The sequence below is a fragment of the Dipodomys ordii genome, unplaced genomic scaffold (genome assembly GCF_000151885.1).
Source record: "Dipodomys ordii isolate 6190 unplaced genomic scaffold, Dord_2.0 Scaffold54, whole genome shotgun sequence".
Taxonomy (NCBI): domain Eukaryota; kingdom Metazoa; phylum Chordata; class Mammalia; order Rodentia; family Heteromyidae; genus Dipodomys; species Dipodomys ordii.
This window is the reverse complement of record NW_012267270.1, coordinates 3,904,631-3,923,152: the sequence shown is the minus strand read 5'-3', so window position 1 is coordinate 3,923,152 and position 18,522 is coordinate 3,904,631. Positions and strand designations below refer to the sequence as shown.

At 51.3% G+C, this 18,522-nt stretch overlaps 2 protein-coding genes across 2 annotated transcripts in view; one reads left to right on the top strand and one right to left on the bottom strand.

Moving 5' to 3' along the window:
- Bbs1 (Bardet-Biedl syndrome 1) overlaps positions 1-7,514 on the top strand; it is an 18,503-nt gene extending 10,989 nt beyond the window's left edge. The window contains exons 10-17 of the mRNA XM_013020843.1: positions 150-270; positions 433-591; positions 2,726-2,836; positions 4,205-4,243; positions 4,423-4,599; positions 5,431-5,565; positions 6,121-6,207; positions 6,444-7,514. Of these exons, the coding sequence (XP_012876297.1) occupies positions 150-270; positions 433-591; positions 2,726-2,836; positions 4,205-4,243; positions 4,423-4,599; positions 5,431-5,565; positions 6,121-6,207; positions 6,444-6,530 (916 nt within the window). The 3' untranslated portion in view covers positions 6,531-7,514. The remainder of the gene's footprint in view (positions 1-149; positions 271-432; positions 592-2,725; positions 2,837-4,204; positions 4,244-4,422; positions 4,600-5,430; positions 5,566-6,120; positions 6,208-6,443) is intronic.
- Positions 7,515-12,517: 5,003 nt separating this feature from the next.
- On the bottom strand, positions 12,518-17,954 carry Zdhhc24 (zinc finger, DHHC-type containing 24). The gene is made up of 3 exons (XM_013021199.1): positions 17,634-17,954; positions 15,899-16,176; positions 12,518-14,164 (listed from the first exon to the last, which is right to left on the bottom strand). The coding sequence occupies exons 1-3, from the start codon at positions 17,912-17,914 to the stop codon at positions 13,869-13,871; spliced, it is 855 nt and encodes a 284-aa protein (XP_012876653.1). The 5' UTR covers positions 17,915-17,954; the 3' UTR covers positions 12,518-13,868.
- Positions 17,955-18,522: the final 568 nt, after the last annotated feature.

Here is an 18,522-nt window from a genome sequence, read left to right as displayed (position 1 = left end):
ATACCAGGCTCGTACACAGGTGACCACAGTGAAGGTGGGAGGGGACAGGGTTAGAAAACACACTTGATGTTACCCGCGCTCACACATGCACTCAGTGGCAGAGGTAAAAAAGGATTCTCTGGTGCCAAGCTGCTGTTTTTATCCCACAGAGACTCCAAACGCCCCAAGTATGTCATCGAACTGAGTGCCCAGCCGGTGGGGCTTGTCCGGGTACACAAGGTCCTGGTGGTGGGCAGCACCCAAGACAGCCTGCACGGCTTCACCCACAAGGTGTGGCCCAGCGAGCCCTTGTCGTCGATCCCCCTCAAACCCCCCATCTGCCCCAGGTGCTGCTGGGAGATCCTTCTGGCTTCCCCTGCCCTGCAATTCCCATGCCCCTTCTTTCCCCTTGAAGCCCTGAGCCTCCTGCAACACCGGCTCTTTCCCCGCCAGGGTAAGAAGCTGTGGACAGTGCAGCTGCCCGCCACCATCTTGACCATGAACCTCCTGGAGCAGCGCTCGCGGGGCCTGCAGGCTGTCATGGCGGGGCTGGCCAATGGCGAGGTCCACATCTACCGTGACAAGGCCTTGCTCAACGTCATCCGCACCCCGGTGAGCCCCTCTTCTGAGATCTGCCTCTGGCTCCTCCTCACCTCAGCCCCATCCATGCTTTCTCACCTGACCTCACATCCGGGCATCTGGGAAACATTTGTTGAGAGCTAGAGTGAGGCTCCATGGTAGAGTGCTTGCCTGGCATACACAGACCCTGGGTTTGATCCCCATTGCAAAACAAACCCAAATGTCTGTTGGACTGAGGGTCATGAGTCAGGTGGCAGAGTATTTGCTTAGAAAGGCAGAGGCCCTGGTAATCTGCAGTGCACAGGGAGAGAGGGCAATGCACGTGGTAAGCCCCTTGTATGTACAAATCACTCTATTGGGGAGGCAGAAGCCCTCGTTTTTTAGGGCGCATACAATCGAAGGCGACTAACTAGGAACTAATAGAGGCACTAGGAAAGCACAGAGAGAGCCAAGAGATGGGGAGGAGGACTGGGGATGAAATTCATGGGGCACCACAGAGTGAGTAACCATTTATCCACCTGGCAAATCACATTACCAGCTAGACAGAGGGCAGAACATTCCAGCCAACAAAGACTGACAAGCTTGAATATTTTTTTTTTTCCTTTGTGTGTGCTGGTACTGAGGCTTGAACTCAGTGCCTGGGTGCTGTCCCTGAGCTTTTTTGCTCAAGGCTAGTCCTATACCACTTGAGCCACAGTGCCACTTCTGGCCATTTGGTGGCTAATTGGTGATAAGAGTGTCAAGCCAGGCAGTGGAGGCTCATGTCTGTAATCCTAGCTACTCAGGACGTTGAGATCTGAGATCACAATTTGAAGCTAGCCTGTGCAGGAAAGTCCTTGAGACTCATCTCCAATTAATCACAGAAAAAGCCAAAAATCGAGTTGTGGCTCAAGTGATAGAGTGCTAGTCTTGAGCAAAAGCAGCTCAGGGACAGTGCCCAAGTGCTGAGTTCAAGCCCTAGAACCCACCCCCACCCACCCCAGCCCCCACACAAATTGGGTAATCATCAACAATTTAAAAATTAAGAAGGGGCTGGGAAGGTAGCTCAGCGGTAGAGTGCATGCCTTGCAAGCATGAGGCCCTGGGTTCGATTCCTCAGCACCACATAAACAGAAAAAGCCGGAAGTGGCGCTGTGGCTCCAGTGGTAGAGCACTAGCCTTGATTTGAAGAGCTGAGGGACAGTGCCCGGACCCAGAGTTCAGGCCTCATGACTGGCAAAAAAAAAAAAAGCAAAGGGATAGGCCCCATGTTCATGCTCCAGGATTGACATTAAAAAATAATAATAATAAAAGAAGAAAAGCAAAATAAATTCATCTTAAAAAATATTAAAAAAATAAAAATTAAGAAAACCAGACACCAGTGGCTCATGCCTGTAATCCCAGCAACTCAGGAGACTGAGATGTGAGGATTGAGGTGTGAAGCCAGCTTGGGGGAGGGAAAGTCCATGAGACTCTGATCTCCAATTAACCACCTGAAAACCAGAAGTAGAGCTGTGGCTCATAATGGTAGAGCACCAGCCTTGAGCAAAAGAGCTCAGGGACAGCATCCAGGCTCCACAAGTGACAAAACCACACCAAACCAAAACTTAAGAAATTTCAGAGTGTATCAGATGTAAGCGTGGTTTGTATGTTTGTGTGTATACATTGTCTTGGGCCTCAATATAAAATCAAAGAGCAACTGGTTTGGGACTTGGGAGGGCAGGAGATGGGGATAGGTAAAAAGAATGTGGATAATTTCTGAAAGGCTGATGTGATATGACAAACAGGAGGACAAAAGCCATTAGAGGTTTTTTCGGGGGAAGGGGCTGTTTTCTTCTTTTCCTTTTGGAGGTTCTGGTGTTTGCACTCAGGACCTTGTGTTTGCTAGGCAGGTACCTTATCACTTCAACTATGCCCCCAGCTGGAGGCTTGGAGTTTTGAAAGGCAGCAGAGACAACTGGGGACCAATTAGGAGACTACCCCAAAAAGAGTGGACCAGTGAGGTTTATTCTAGAACTTTGGCAGTGGCAGTGAGGTTGAAGGGGAGATGGCAAATAGAGGAAATATTTCCAAGTGTGCCCCCGGGCTTCTTCTCATGAGATCTTACATTCTTCTTCCCTCCCCCACCCTCCCATCTTCTTTCCTCTCCAAGATGTTCCCCTAACTAAACTCCAGTATCTCCACATAGGATGCTGTGACTAGCCTTTGCTTCGGCCGCTATGGGCGGGAGGACAACACCCTCATCATGACCACGAAAGGTGGGGGACTCAGAGCTGGCATTGGAGTTGGTGTGAAGGGGGCAGGCTGGGAAAAGAGGAGGAGGATGTGATGCTGAAACATAGGCAGACCCACATGTAGAAAGCTAGACCTGCACAGGGCTGGCCCACTATCACAGATCATTAGTAACAGGTTAATTCCCACTGTCCAGGGCCGAATCCTGGTCTGGCAGGTGTCCAGTTCACGCCAATATATCCACAGCACTTGCCACAGGATTCCATAAAATAGCTGCTAGGGGCTGGGAAGGTGGCTCAGTGGTAGAGCGCTTGCCTTGCATGCATGAGGCCCTGGGTTCAATTCCTCAGCACCACATAAGCAAAAAGAAAAAAGCCGGAAGTGGCACTGTGGCTCAAGTGGTAGAGTGCTAGCCTTGAGCTGAAGAGCTGAAGGACAGCGCCCAGGCCCAGAGTTCAGGCCCCATGACCGGACCCAAAAAAAAAAAAAAGAAAGAAAAAAGAAAAAGAAAAGAAGACAAAAGAAACTTAGGCTAGGTTGCAAGCAGCTCATGCCTGTAATCTAACTACCTGAGAAGCTAAGATCGGGAGGATCTTCTATGATAGGACTCAGAATGTGGCTCAGTGGTAGAGTGCTTGCCTAACGTGCATGAAGACCTGGGTTCGATTCCTCAGCACTACATACACAGAAAAGGCCAGAATCGGCACTGTGGCTCAAATGGCAGAGTGCTAGCCTTGAACAAAAGAAGCTCAGGGACAGTGCCCAGGCCTTGAGTTCAAGCACCAGGACTGGCAAAAAAAAAAAAAAAAAAATTCTGTGGCAGTGTCTCTAAAATAACCAGCAGAAATCCAGGCTTCAGGTGTTGCTCAAATCGCATAGCACTAGCCAAGCAGGCAAGCTTAGGGTCCTGAGTTCAAAAACTAAAATTATGAAACTACCTTCAAGAACATTGAAGTCCACCTGAATGTTTCTATAGAGAGACTTCCTAAGCCTCAAGGTGGGAAGACCTAATATTATAATGTTGATTGCTTCAGAGTCAATCCATGAAGAGTTATACAGAAAGCCTGGCACTTAGGTGCAAGAGGCACCTCACCCACAAATCAAAGAAGACCACGGAACTGGGCCTGCCGAGGAAGGAGCATGGGGCGTAGGACACGCGGGGCCCTGGAGGCGACGTGACAGGGTCACTGGCGTTTGGCCAGTGGTAAGAGATGAGGAGTGAATTGTGGGCCAGCAGCGACTGAGTCTGAACACCAAGGTAGTGCTGAACTGGTGGAGAGGACCAAGAAATCATTAGAGCAAGAGGCAGACCAGGTACCCACAAACTGCTAGGGACACAGTACACAATGCCCAGTGTGGACACACTGCCAGGAGCTGGCAAATGTTGCTCTTTGGCCAGCTGCAGATGGTGTGAGGAATAAGAGGGAGGGTGGAGGGAACCAAGGTCAAGGCCAGCGAGGCACAAGCCTTGAGGGTGGAACAGAAGGAGCCCGGCAGCAAGATGGTGAGAGAACCAGATAGGAGAACATGGTCCAGTGTTGCCTAAGGCTGGCCACAGGGCCTTGGCCCTTCCGGTCCCCATGTTCCCAGCCTCTGAAGATCCCGCCAGCCTATCTTCCTTGCGTATCCTCCCCACAGCAGCCTGAGCAGGAGCCCCTTGCCCCGTTCCAGTCTCTGCTCCATGTCCCCTCCGCAGCCATGCACCGAACCTTCCAGACGGACCTCTACCTTCTTCGGCTCCGAGCTGCCCGCGCCTACGTGCAGGCCCTTGAGTCCAGCCTGAGCCCCATGTCAGCGACAGACCGGGAGCCGCTCAAGCTCCACGCAGTGGTGAGTGCGCCCTGCCAGAGGGCAGGAGAAGGTGACCCCCATACCACACATGTTAAGCCTCCGGTGTCGGTGTCAAGCCAAGCCCCATGCTCTTTGTCACCTGCTGGAGTCCCATGCCCGCTGGGAGAGCACCTTTCACCTGCTTACCTCCTTTACAGCTGGCCACAGAGGTCACCCTGCCCAGCTCCCTGTTGCATACTGCCCCAGACAAGCCCTCAGATTTGGGGTAAAGGAGTGACCCTGGGGCATTCTGGCCCTCGCACAGGAAAGAAAGCTGATTGCTTTGGTAGCCACAGCAACCCAGGGTGTTGGGACTGATGACTTGGGGACAGGGAAGGCCACCATGACCCCGGCTCCAGGGGTCCCCAACCATGGACTGACACAGGGCAAAGGAAGAGCCCACACAAACCCAGATACAAGTGGCCTCCATCCCCTCCTCCCCTCTGGGTCTCTGCTGAGCCCTGTGCACTTCCCAGGGTTCTGTGCATTTTGAGAAGCAGATGGAAAAAGCTAGAGGGGGGCTGGGTACCAATAGCTCACGCCTGTCATCCTAGCTACTCAGGAGGTTGAGATCTGAGAATCGCGGTTCAGAGCCAGCCCAGGCAGGAAAGTCTGTGAGACTGATCTCCAATTAACTGCCAGAAAACCGGAAGTGGTGCTGTGGCTTAAGTGGTAGGGTGCTCACTTTGAACTGAAGAGCTGAGAGACAATGCCCAGGCCCTGAGTTCAAACCCCATGACCGACAAAAAAAAAAAAGCTGGAAGGGTGGCCCCATGAGCAGGCAGGCAGGACCAGGGTCCTGAGGGCCTTCTCTACCCACTCTCTCCACAGGTTCAGGGCCTGGGCCCCACCTTTAAGCTCACACTTCACCTGCAGAACACCTCGACAGCCAGGCCCCTGCTGGGGCTGTTGGTCTGCTTCCTGTATAACGAGGCTCTCTATGCCCTGCCTCGGGCCTTCTTCAAGGTATAGGACCCTGACACCCAGGCAGAGGATGTGGCAGCTGGGGTAGGCTGAGTTATAGCTGGACACCCCCAGGCCCCCATCGGGTTGAGGTAGGAAAGTGGGCAATGTCTGACTCTCCAGCTCAGGACCAGAGTCGGCTCAGCAAGGGTGTAACCAGTTTCTGCCTCTGTTACCTTTCTCCCAACCTGAACGGCCCCAGGGAACCATACAGAAAGTTCTGGAAAACAGCGGAGCCACTGAGGACTGGCGTACCCCCAGAGCCCACCCTGCTTCATAACTGCTTCTACTACAGGAAGAGACCCCAACTCTGCCCTTAGAGCAGGGCCCAGGCTAAAGGCCTCTACATTGCGTCGTGCAGGGGTCTAGGTTTAACCCCAGACATGCCATGCGGCCCTGGTTCTCCTCTCCACACTGCCTGTTCCATGACCATCCCACAACCCCCAGAGGGTCCCAAGACCCAACAGAGACCGTGGGCACAAGTGCCACCTTGGAAAGTCTCTTAACACCATCCAAGCGTGATGCCTGATTTTCTTTTCTCTTGGTCCTCAAATCTAGGTGCCCTTGCTGGTGCCAGGGCTCAGCTACCCCCTGGAGACCTTTGTGGAGAGCCTCAGCAGCAAGGGCATCTCAGACATGATCAAGGTAGGTCACCCACCCTGCTTCTTAGGGGACGTCAGGAGTGCGTGTGGATAACGCCCTTGGGCTTGTGTGGGGTATCATCCAGTTGTGGCCTACCAGCCTCTCCTCAGCCCTCTGGCCTTGCCCTGGTGGCCAGCAGTTAGGGTCCACATGGACAAGTGGACAAGTGGCTTGGCCTTGGCGTAGGGGGACATGGTGTCAAGATTTGCTCCCCCTCTGTCATGGAGCCTCTTCCTTAGGTTCTGGTGCTCCGCGAAGGCCGCAGTGCCCCCCTGCTGAGCGCCCACATCAACATGCCAGTGAGTGAGGGGCTGGTGGCTGCCTGAGCCCCCGCCAGCGGCCGAGCCCCAGTGGAATGGAGCCAGCCACTTCCTGCCTGGGTGGACCCAGCGGAGTCAGGCCACACCCTACGCAGCCCGGCCACGTGCTGGGTCCCAGCTTCCCCTCCTCTCCAAAGCAGCCCCGCACCACCGAGGCCTGAGCAGCAAGCCAGTGAGCACCCAGTGCCTCCTCCCTCAGGACCACCCAGCACCCTTCCCAGCTCCTTCCAGAAACCTTACCAGGTCCCAGAAAGCTGTGAAACAGTCTATGTGAGAAGAGAGGCCCTGCCCTCCTCCACTTCTTCCCTGAGGCACACAGGCTTCCTTCATAGGCCTGGCTGGAGCACGCTTTTCTTGAGGAAGGCTGTGCTCAGTCACCCCTGGGGTTCGGGGGCTGCAGGTGAAGCACGAAGCACAGGCATCGATACTTTTCCTTGGCAAGCCATAGGTGCCACTTTCCCCTTGTGGCCCAGAGAAATGCCACCTTCCCCAGGACATATTTCCCACGTCCTGAGCTCAGTCACTCCCTCAAGCCCCTTGAGGCCCAGGAAGTGTTCCAATTTAAGCGGTGATACTAGAGGGCAGCGGGGATCCATGGAGGGCGTTAGAGATCCCAACCATCCCGAGCACCCTCCTAAAGGACAGACAGCAGCTGCTTCTGACCTGGATGGCCAAAGACAACATTCCTGGAGAGGAAGGCTGCGCTAGGCGGCACAGGTGGGCTGGGGGCACCAGAACAGGCATTTGTGGGGCTTGGGGAGGTAGTCCAGAAGGCAGACACTCAGAAGTGCCCAGCAGGATGCTATTCTACACCTGAGAGCCAAGTCACCCCCGTGGATGGAAAGTTCACTAGGCAATGAGCAGAGTGGGACAGAATATACTGGAAAAGTGCCCACCAGAAGTGTGGAGTGAAGCTGAAGGTTAAAGGAAGCCACCTGAAGCCTGTTGAGGGTCAGGTCAGGCTTGCTGCTTCCAGGCCTATCCAACCCCCCTCCCGCTCCCCAACCCCCCTCCCGCTCCCCGCCTGATGAGTTGTGTGTATGGCACACAGCCTGAGCTTTCAGGAAGAAACCAAATCCCTCTAGGCTTCATTCTCCTCTCATGTAAAATACAGTACTTTGACCAGATTGTTGGTGAGCTGCCTTCAGCCCTGGCACCCTCCAACCTGGGCAGCCCAACCGGAGAAGGGTGACTGACAGCAGTCCAAGCTGACCACCTGCACCCAGTACCAGCCTCTACGCCCCAAACGCAACAACAAGGGGGACACTACCGTAACTCCTCCAAGAAGGGCATCCCAGGCCATGTTAAGAGAAAGGAGGGGTCTGGACAGAAGAAAAAGCCATCCCCCACAACCCACCCTTCACAGATGGGACTTCCTGGGTCAGTGGTAAAGGATTTCCACATCAGACCACCTGAGGCACAGCTGGTACAACAAGCAGAAGATGTAGCCTGGAAACAAGGATGTAGGGGTACAGGGAGTGCTGCTCAGAGCCCTCAACCCACAGGACTCAGCCAAGGTGGAAGGCCTGCCTGGAAAGGTGATGAGCCCCTTGTCACCCAAGCTGTGTGATCCAGCAAGGCGGGGACGGGCAGTGTCCTGTGTCAGCCACTGACTTTCCAATCCTTTTCACCCATCAGGCCATGAGTTGCACTCTTAAGCTGTGTGAACTCAGAACAAGAACATCTGATCTGCGTTCTATTCATGATGATGAAAGGGGACATCAATGCCAGCCCCTAATATTAATTTATGTAATGTTACACTATATGCCTGTTAGTAAGAAACATACCAACTACATCTTAGGATGAGGCTAAAGGAACAGGAAGTAAGAAACAGCGCAGGGTGCCCACTAGCACCAGCAAAGCTCCAGGAAACTGTATACATTAAGGATAAGAAGAGGACTTGTCTTGCTATTTGTTTAGAAGCACACATATACTGAGAAATACGGTATTCATAGATAACAAGAAAGCAATCTCACTGTCAAGGCTATCCCTGCACCAGTCAGTTCTAGTTCTTTTAGCTCTGTTTTTAAATGTGTGTATTCCTCTTGCTTGTTGTCAGTTCTAACATCATCAGCTGGCCCCCTGTACTAGATGAGGCCTTAGCTTTAGCTCTCTTGAAGCGTAACCCCTCTTCTTTTTTAGATGAATCAATATAATCTAAAAGGTTATTATTTATATTGCTATGGAAATTTATTCACGGTAAAGGCAGAAACTGAGTTATAAATAAATTACATTTTTTGAACCTTCAAATCTTTCCAGTTACTAATTGCCTTGAATTTTTATTTATATAGTTTTCTAATAGTTGCAATTTGATGGTTTCTCTTTTTTCTTCATTCATCCTCTGCTTCCCTGAGGATAGTTTGCTAACAAGAATATTCTCTTTGCCAGGCATCAGTGGCTCACACCTGTAATCCCAAACTACCCAGGAGGCTGAGATCTGAGGATTATGGTTTGAAGTCAGCCCAGGCAGAAAAGTCCCATGAGATTTTTTTTTTGGGGGGGGGGGTCTGGTCGTGGGGCCTGAACTCTGGGCCTGGGCGCTGTCCCTCAGCTCTTCAGCTCAAGCTAGTGCTCTACCACTTGAGCCACAGCGCTACTTCCGGCTTTTTTCTTTTTGCTTATGTGGTGCTGAGGAATCGAACCCAGGGCCTCATGCATGCAAGGCAAGCGCTCTACCACTGAGTCACCTTCCCAGCCCCCCCATGAGATTCTTATCTCCAGTTACCCACCAGAAAACTGGAAGTGGTGCTGTGGCTCAAAATGGTAAATAACACTAGCCTTCCTTGAGCAAAAGAGCTCAGGGACTGCACCCAGGCCCTGAGTTCAAACCCCACAACTGGAAGAAAAAGAAAAAAGAATATTCTCTGAGGGTCCCCTATTCCCTGGGTTCCACATCTTAGTTTGTTCCTTACTTGGTGAAATATATTCATAGGTTCCTTTCCTTTTGTTCTCTTTCTGGTGGTGCTGGGGTTTGAACTCAAGTCCTCAAGCTTGCTAGACAGACATTCTACCACGTGAGCCATGTCTCTAGTCAGTTTTTAATTTACTTAATTTTCAGACGAGAGGTCTCATATTTTTGCCAAGTTTCAACCTCACATCTCAGTCCTCCCTACAACCTCCAATGCAGTTGGGATCACAGATGTGTCTCATGAACTCCCCCACCTCCTGGCTTGGCCTTAACCCTTTATCTTCTGGATATCTGCCTCCTGAGTAGCTGGGAATTACATAATCAGCCCCTGCGCCTGGCTCATGGCTACCTTTTTAAGTCAGAGTCATAATATTTGAAGTTGGGAATTATTTTACTTGTGGCTATGTGTCCATTTCCATGTCATTTCTACTGCTGACCACCTTTTTCTCAGTGGTTTTCAATGTTGTGACTTGCCTGTATACTTACTGTTTGTTTCGCTGTGGGTGAAGCTAGGTGTGCAGTCTGCAGTTCTCAGAACACTACTGCTGCTGCTGCTGCTGGCTTCCATTGATGTCTCTCCCCAATCCTCTTTCTCTGTTCTCCTTGGACTTCCCAATTAAGGCTGGTATCTGACTGAGGGCCATTCCAAAAAAGAAAAGATTGATCCTGATTTTCTTCTCTCTTTCTCATATCCTTTTCTTCTGTTACCAGCTCTTCTGAGTATGAATTTTTTCCCAATGATTTGAATTCTATTTTCTCTTCAGTTTTTAGTTACAGTATCTTTTCAAAGAGGCATTCTCCTCTAAGATTGCTTTATATTAAAAAAAATAATAATAAGGGCTAGGAATGTAGCTTAGTGGTAGAGTGCTTGCCTAGCATGCATGAAGCCGTGGGTTCGATTCCCCAGTATCACATAAACAGAAAAAGCCGGAAGTGGCACTGTGGCTCAAGTAGTAGAGTGCTAGCCTTGAGCAAAAGAAGTTCCAGGATAGTGTTCAGGCCCTGAGTTCAAGCCCCAGGACTGGCAAAAAATGAATATATATATATATATATACATATATATGTGTGTGTGTGTATATATATATATATATGGAGGGGTGGGGAGCTGGATATGGTGGCTCATGCCTATAATCTTAGCTACTTAGGAAGCTGAGATCTCAGGATCATGGCTAGACAAGCCAGCCAAGGTAGGAAAGTCCATGAGACTCTTACCCCCAATTAACCACTAAAAAGCCAGAAGTGGAGCTGTGGTGGCTCAGGTGATAGAGCATTAGCCTTGAGCAGCAAAGGCTCAGAGACAGCGTCTAAACCCCAAGTTCAAATCCCAGAACAAGCACCAAAATAAATAAATCAATCTAAAATCAGTAGAGAGCAAGAGAACGATTGATCTGACTTTTAAAAAGTGATTAAAATTTGTTTCACATGTAAAACTCAATAGCTGAGTGGAGGGCTGAGAAGATGGCTCAGTGGTAGAGCGCTTGCCTTGCATGCATGAGGCCCTGGGTTTGATTCCTCAGCACCACATAAGCAGAAAAAAAAGCCAGAAGTGGCGCTGTGGCTCAAGTGGTAGAGCGCTAGCCTTGAGCTGAAGAGCTAAGGGACAGTGCTCAGGCCCAGAGTTCAGGCCCCACGACCAGACCCCCCCCCAAAAAAAATGAGTGGACACAAGCACTTATAAAGACCCCAGTTACACAGCACCTGTTGGCACAAACCTGTGATCCCAGCACTCAGGAAGCTAAAGCAGGAGCATGAGTCCCCGACCAGCCAAAGCCACATGGTGAAACTGTCTAAAACAGAAAGAAGAAAACAAATCTACATCTCATTTAATACTGTTAAATTTAATGTTTGGGAAGCTAAGGTCATGTTTAATTGTGAAACATTAAACTCCCTCTAAAGTCAGAAAGAAGGGGCTCCTACAATATATAGTGGACTCTTATAGGAGGGCAAGAAGAATGGAGAAACAAAAAGTCGAAAACAAATTGAAGGTAACAGGACTGTAGATACAGAAAACTCAAAAGAATCTACAAGTAGTTGCATGTTGAGTTTTAGATGTGCTGGATATGACCTCTTTTCCTAAACCAGATATAACAGCATTGAAATATTAAATACTTAAGAATACACCAAAAGGCATCATTATGAGAAAAGTCTCACTTTATTGGAAACATTCAGTGAGGAGATACACTGTGTTCATGAACTGGAAAATTCAATTTTATGGACATGCTCATTTCCAAACTGATGTAGAGAGAATCAGTGGGTTTCACTGCTGAATCTTGACAAGCTGATCCTAAAACTGATGTGGAAGAGCAAAGATCTTGTCCCCACAGATAGATTGCGGATTAAAAAGGCCAGAAAAAGTTGTATATTCATACAAATGACCGCCACACAGCAGAGAAAGGAGACACTACACCACTACATGCAATCATTTGGTGACAGACATCTCACAGACACAATTACTGAGTGAAAAGGTAAGTCATTCATTGTAGAATAAACTCACTATGATTGCGTTTATATAAAATCCAGACACTTAAGCACCAACATCAAACAGAAGCAAAAGAAAGAGGAAGACAGGGCAGTGAAGGAAACAACAGCCTTTAAGGAAACTAACTTTCTCCAACAGGTAGAGGAGTTTTATAAGTACAGTATTAGGGCTTGAATTCATGGCCTTGTGCTCTTGTTGGGCTTCCTTGCTCAAGGCTGGCCCTCTTCCGCTTGAACCATAGCTCTATTTCCAGCTTTCTGCTGCCTAGTTGAAGATGAGTCTCATGTACTTTTCTGCCCCATCTGGCCTTGAACCTTGATCCTCAGATCTCAGCCTCTTGAGTAGCTAGGATTATACATGTGAGCCACTGGTGCCTGGCCTATAAATATTCTCTAGCATCCCCTCATGATTAAGAAGGTGAAGCCGTGCGCCTGTGGCTCACACTTGTAATCCTAGCTACCCAGGAGGCTGAGATCTGAGGATCACGGTTCAAAGCCAGCCCGGGTAGGAAAGTCCGTGAGACTCTTATTTCCAATAAACCACCAGAAAACTGGAAGTGGTGCTGTAGCTCAAGTGGTAGAGCGCTAGCTTTGAGCTAAAGAGCTGAGGGACAGCATTCAGGCCCAGAGTTCAAGCCCCACGACTGACAAAAAAAAAAAGTAAGTTGATGCAGAAGAGGAGTGTTTATATACAGTACACAGTGCCAGGCACATGAAGTTCCTAGTGTCTTTTTTGTTTACATACAGCAATAGCAATAGAGCAGACCAATTGGAAAACAAAAACAAAAGAAGAGAAAACACCTAATGACCTCTGAGAGCCTGTCAGGAAGATGGGCTCCCCTGGGAGGTTGGAGGGGACAAGCCTGCCATTTCATGGGGCAGCCAAACAACATTACAGACTTCTGCAATCTTCATTTTTGGTCCAGCTTCTTCATCCCCAGCCCCCTTAGTACCCCTGACACCCAGAGCCTTAATGGTCCAGTTTCTCCTTCAAATAACCCTGTGCCCCATCTCACTCCAGGTGGTGACTGCAGGAGGGTAGCACACAGAGCAAACTATATGGATTTTCCACCCATTCCAAAGTTGATGGAAATACTGGCTCTAGGGGGCAATCTGCCATGCTTTTGGGTCTCTCCCTTTGCAAACACATCAACTTGACTTCCGATTCTCTGCTCTGAGTTGCACAAATGGTGAGTGTCAGGATCTTTGGCTTTCTGCTATTTCCTAGTCTTTTTTTTTTTCTGAAGCCTGCTACATTTAGCTGTTCATGTTTTTCCATAAAATATTGAATAAACAGCTCCCAAAGAGCCAGGGATGCGGCCTCCCCGACCGCTCAGCATCACCTCTCACAGGTGCTTGACTATCCTCAGGACATGCCTGGTCCTCTTTTCCTCCTGCTCACCTTTGTGCAAAGCACAAAGATCTGGGTGCAAATCCTGCCTCCTCTATTTACTACCCCATATTCTTGTCACTCACAAAAGCAGCAGCCAAACTGCTGCCACAGGTCCCATGATTCCATGAGACTCATACTACAGAGCAGTTGCAATCAAGTGCTGATCCAGTAACACATGGGTCAGAGGGGGGGCAAGGCTCTGGCCCCTCAGGTTTCTTTGACAACCACAGGAACCAAAAACAGCATCTAGGACAACAAACCCAAAAACCCAAGCCAAGAACCAGGTAGGTGCTTTATTAGCCTGGCAGAGGGGCAGCCAAGCCGGCTGAGCAGCCCCTATGCTAGACCCTTCTCTTCCCAAAGGGCAAAGCCACAAGGCCAGAGCCCTAGACACAGAAGCATCCAAGCCGGGCAGGAGCAAGGCCAAGGAAGGAATCAGAGCTGTCCACTGCAGGTGTTCAAGGCCCAGCTGGTTTCCCTCCTGCTGCTGGGTGGAGCAGGAAATGAGTTATCCGCCCCCTCCTCCACTCTCCTCTGCCTCCTGCAGTTTTGGCTCCTCCTGGAGTCAGGAAGCTGCAAGTCTCAAGTCAGCTGTGGTCTGGAAGGTGATCCCATCCCCAGGCAATGGGGAGGCCAGGAAAGGCCAGAGCCAAATGAGGACCCAGCGGGGCCCCAGGGCTGCTTGCAGGTTAGCGCAGAAGCCCAGGTCATGGGAATGCTGGCCCCGAGCCCACTCCCACGTGGTCTGACCCCGAAGCAGCAGCATCCCGTGGAAGAGCAGCCCAGCCCCACAGAGCAGTGCACCTGCCACGCACGTGTCCACCACGAAGGCCAGGGCAAACTGAGCCAGAGTTACTCTGCCTGCAGAGAGAGAGCAGAGAAGGTCAGGGGGCAGCTGTCGGAGCCCGCCCTCCCAGAGCTCAGCTCCTGCCCTCCTCCCTCGACTCCCTGCCATGAAGCAGAGCCGACTCCTGCTGTCTGTAAATACTGAGTTGCCACCCAATAGCCAGGCCTAGGCTGGGCAATGGGAATACGCTGGTGGAGCTGGCAGACAGTCCCTGCCTAGGGGACCTCTTTTACCTGTGTATCACAAACTTGGTGAAGGCCTAAGCCCTGGGCCCCGTGATCAAGGGGATGAAATAAGGTTCTCCACTCTCCAGGGATTCTCAGACATGAAACTGACCATTCTTAGTCACTCAATTACATCAGTACTCTGTATCACAGTGGAAAAGTAGACTAGCTTGTACCATCTTGGCTACACCAAGCAACAAGTACCTGTTAAATAACTACAAGGCAAGCGCTGGTGGCTCATGCCTGTACTTCTAGCTACTCCGAAAGCTGAGATCTGAGGATCCTGGTTTGAAGCTAGCCCTGGAAGAAAAGTCTGTGAGACTTTTATCTTCAATTAACCATCAAAAAGCCAGAAGTGGAACTATGGCTCAAATGGTAGAGCACTAGCCTTGAATGAAAAAGCCAAGTAAGAGCTCAAGGACATGTGTTCAAGCCCCATTACAGGCATACACATACACAATCAATCAGTCAATCAATCAACTGTAGCGTGGGGCTTTGCTAAGTGAGGGGCCAGACACGAAAGGTCACATGCTTTAAGAGTCCCTTTCTATGAGAAGTCCCAAATATGCAAATGCTTAGCTAGAAAAGCAGATTAGTAGCTGCCAGCTCTGGGAAGATTAGAGAGGAATAGGGAGGGGCTGTTTGCTACATTCAAGGTTTCTTCTTAGGGGTAAAAATGTTCTGGAATTAAGACAGTGATAATGGTTTCTGTGGAACAGAGTCTATCTCGCAAGTGCTAGGTCCTGAGTTCAAATCTTAGTACAATCACAAGGAGAGAACAGGAGAGGTCCTGTGGATTTAGAAGAAATAGATCCTGGCTTCTGACAGGAGAGGAAGAGGCAGCAGGCAGGTGGAAAGAGATACAGGAGTGAGCAGGAAGTAAGGGAAAGCATCTGGAGCCTGCACAACTCTCTTGGAAGGAAGACTAGAGGAGATGGAGGGGTGAAAAGATCTATTGAAGCCAGGGAAAAGCTCCAAAGAAGCACGTGGAGGAAGCTGGGATGCGGAGGGAGAGTGACTGCCTAGCAAGTTTGAGGCCCTGAGTTCACAACCCAGTACACTACAAAAGCCACAGGACTTTGATTTTTTATCCTGGGTGATGTCAGAGGTAAAAGGAATATCAGCAGCATCTAGACATGGCATTGCAATCAGCCTTTTGCTTTAGGTCTCCTTCCAAGCCCAGTGGCTCGGCCTTCTTCTGCCTAGAACTTTCACTGGCTCCTCATTACCCATATCAGAGTCATACCAGCCTTTGCTTTTACCTCATGGGCTCCTCTGATCTTTCTTCCCCTGCAAGAAATCTAGAATCTTACCCTGATTCTCAAAGCCGGAATTTAGCCCCCGTCTTGTGTAAGGTATAGTACCATATGCTCAGCTGAGTTCCAAGCTACCCTCTTCCTCCATAAATGACACTGGGACTTGGTCTCCAGGGCACTGCCAGGACCAGCAGGAAATCCCACCTCCCACTACAAAGGACTTGACTCCTCTAAGGGCCTCTGCCTCCCTGCCTCCCTGCCTCCACACCTGTGAGCAACATGAGCCAGGGCAGCAGCAGGAGGGCAGCAGTGTGGAGGGCTGAGTGAGCCCGCAGCAGGGCTGACAGGGCAGGACCCAGAAGCACCGAGACGTGGAGCAGGACACCCCCAGCATGGAGCAGCAGGCACAGGAAGGGCCGGTAGTTCCGGAAGCCCACACAGCGGCCCAGCAGACGGCAGTGATGGTCCCGACGCAGGATGCAGACCCGACAGGCAGAGCAATGCCCACTGCGCGGTGGCACCTGGCTTTGGCACTGGTAGCAGTAACTGCAAGAAAAGACCACCACAGGTCAGTACCCCAAGCAGCTCTGAATGCCCCAGATTATGCCCAGGGTCAGTCCCAGAGCCTCTCCTGAGGAAGCAAAAATAACCACCTGCCTTCATCAATCCTAAAGATTTCCCAAGGTCTGAGGTGGCTTTCACCTGCCAGTCTTAGTAAGGTCTTTTTCTGACCTCTTAGCACCCAGTGGCAAAACTTTGATCCAAGTCACCGTGAACTGCCCTCAGCATTACTGCAGCAACTCCTTCACTGGTTTCATCCTTGCAGCCACAAGGATACCTTTCTTTGTGTGTGTGTGTGTGTGTCAGTCGTGGGGCTTGAACTCTCTGGGTCTGGGTGCTGGCCCTGAGCTCTTCAGCTCAAGTCTAGGGCCCTATCACTTAAGCCACAGTACCACTTCTGGTTTTGTGGTAGTTAACTGGAGATAAGAGGCTCACGGACTAGCCAGGGCTAGCTTTGAACCGTGATCCTCAGATCTCAACCTCGTGAGTAGCTAGGATTACAGGCATGAGCCACCGGCACCTGGCCACGAGGATTCTTTTAAAGCTTAAGTCACGTCTTGTCTTTGCTCAAAAATCTCCAGTGACTCCCTACAGGCCTGCATCCTTAATCTTCCCCTCTCCCCACCCTCTACCCTGTGCCAGTTTCCCTGGCCTTGACAGAGATGGTGGGAACTCAGTTGGCTCAAAGCCTTTACATGGTTTGTTCCTTCTGCCTCGAACAATCTGCCCTCTATTTCACCAGCCCTGGGATTAAACTCGGGTCCTGGGCACGGTCCCTGAGCTTTTTAGCTCAAGGCTAGCACTCTACCACTGAGCCACAGCTCCACTTCCAGCTTTTGGCTGGTTAATTGGAGATCAGAGTCTCATAGACTTTCCTGCCTGGGATGGCTTCCAACTGCAATCCTTATTGCTCAGCCTCCTTGAGTAGATAGGATGACAGGATGACAGCCACCGGTGCCTGGCTTCTTATATTTAAGTTCTTAATCGTAAATTGGCCAATTATGCTTGCATATATTTGCTGAGTACAGAGTGTGGTTAGATCTTCTGAACAGAAAGTGGAATAATTAAATCAAGCTTATTAAATCTTTCACCTCAAATATTTCTAGTGGCGAGAATTGGCCATCTTATTTTAAATTGAAACTCGCATCCCCCTTTCAGCCTATTCTAATTTTTGTTTCCGCACCCCCATCCTGTCTACTTTATATCACTTGCTTACTTAATGTGGTGGTAGTTGGTCGTCTGTCCCTGCCCCTCACTGAAATCAACTCCAGGAAGTTGGAATCTACCCCCCCCATGGAAGCCCCCATCTGATCAGTATTTAAGCGAGGAACAGTCCTTTGGCACCTTCCATGCCAGGTTCTAAAGGACCCGGATGCTAACGTCATCCATTCGAACACCTCAGCTCCAGCGCCCCGCCCCCGCCCCAGGCGCGCCCCACTCACGCCCAGCCCTGGCCCAGGCCGCGGCCGGCCAGCATCACGCCCCGGATGCTGGGGTCCGAGCGCAGGAAGAGCCCCAAGTTGCCCGCAAGGTTAAGCAGCTGGAAAGCAGCCAACGCGAGCTGCAAGGCCCGGGCCAGGGGTCCTAGCGGGGGCGGCCCGGGACCTAGCACCAGCACGTAGGCCAGCTCCAGGCCCACGGCGGCGGCCCATAATCCGGTGAGCACGAGCGGCAGCCGCGCGGGAGCCCCCTCGGCTCGCCCCGCCGCCCAGGGCTGCCCCATAGTCCGGACCCATCCACAGTCGGATCGCAAGGACCTCGCCGCTTCCGCATTGGGGCGGGAATAAAGGCCGACGGACGTCTGCGATAGCCAATGGAAACTCGAAAGGGGAGCGGAGCGCGCTAGGCTCTAAATGAGCGGTCACAGATGCGCAGAGCTGATTGGTCGGCCGCGCGAGCCAGCAGAGGCTGGAAATCCGGTTGGTGCTACCGTCCGGGTGACACCGCTCAGTCTTCGCCCTCCCGGCCCCGGGAGGCCCCGCCCTCCCACGGAAAGCCCCGCCCGCCGGCGCCGCGGGCCTGGTGCCGCGCGGCGGAGATTGGGTTGCAGCTTCGGTGGCGTCGGGGTTCCCGGCTCAGCACATTCTCCCCGCCACACACACGCCCTCCCCCGTTCGCCCCGATATTAATACCCCCGCCTAGGCCTATCCAGCTGGCTTGGAGTCCCTCACTGCGCTCAGGTGTCTCCATCACTCCAGAAAACCTCAGAGCAGCTCGGCGCCTCGGCGGTTCTGACTGTGAAATGGGCACAGGGCTCTGCTTCCCACCCCGCGGGGCGCGAGCCGGGCCGGACCGGAGGGCGGCCCGTCGCCCATGTTAGTGTCCTTAGGG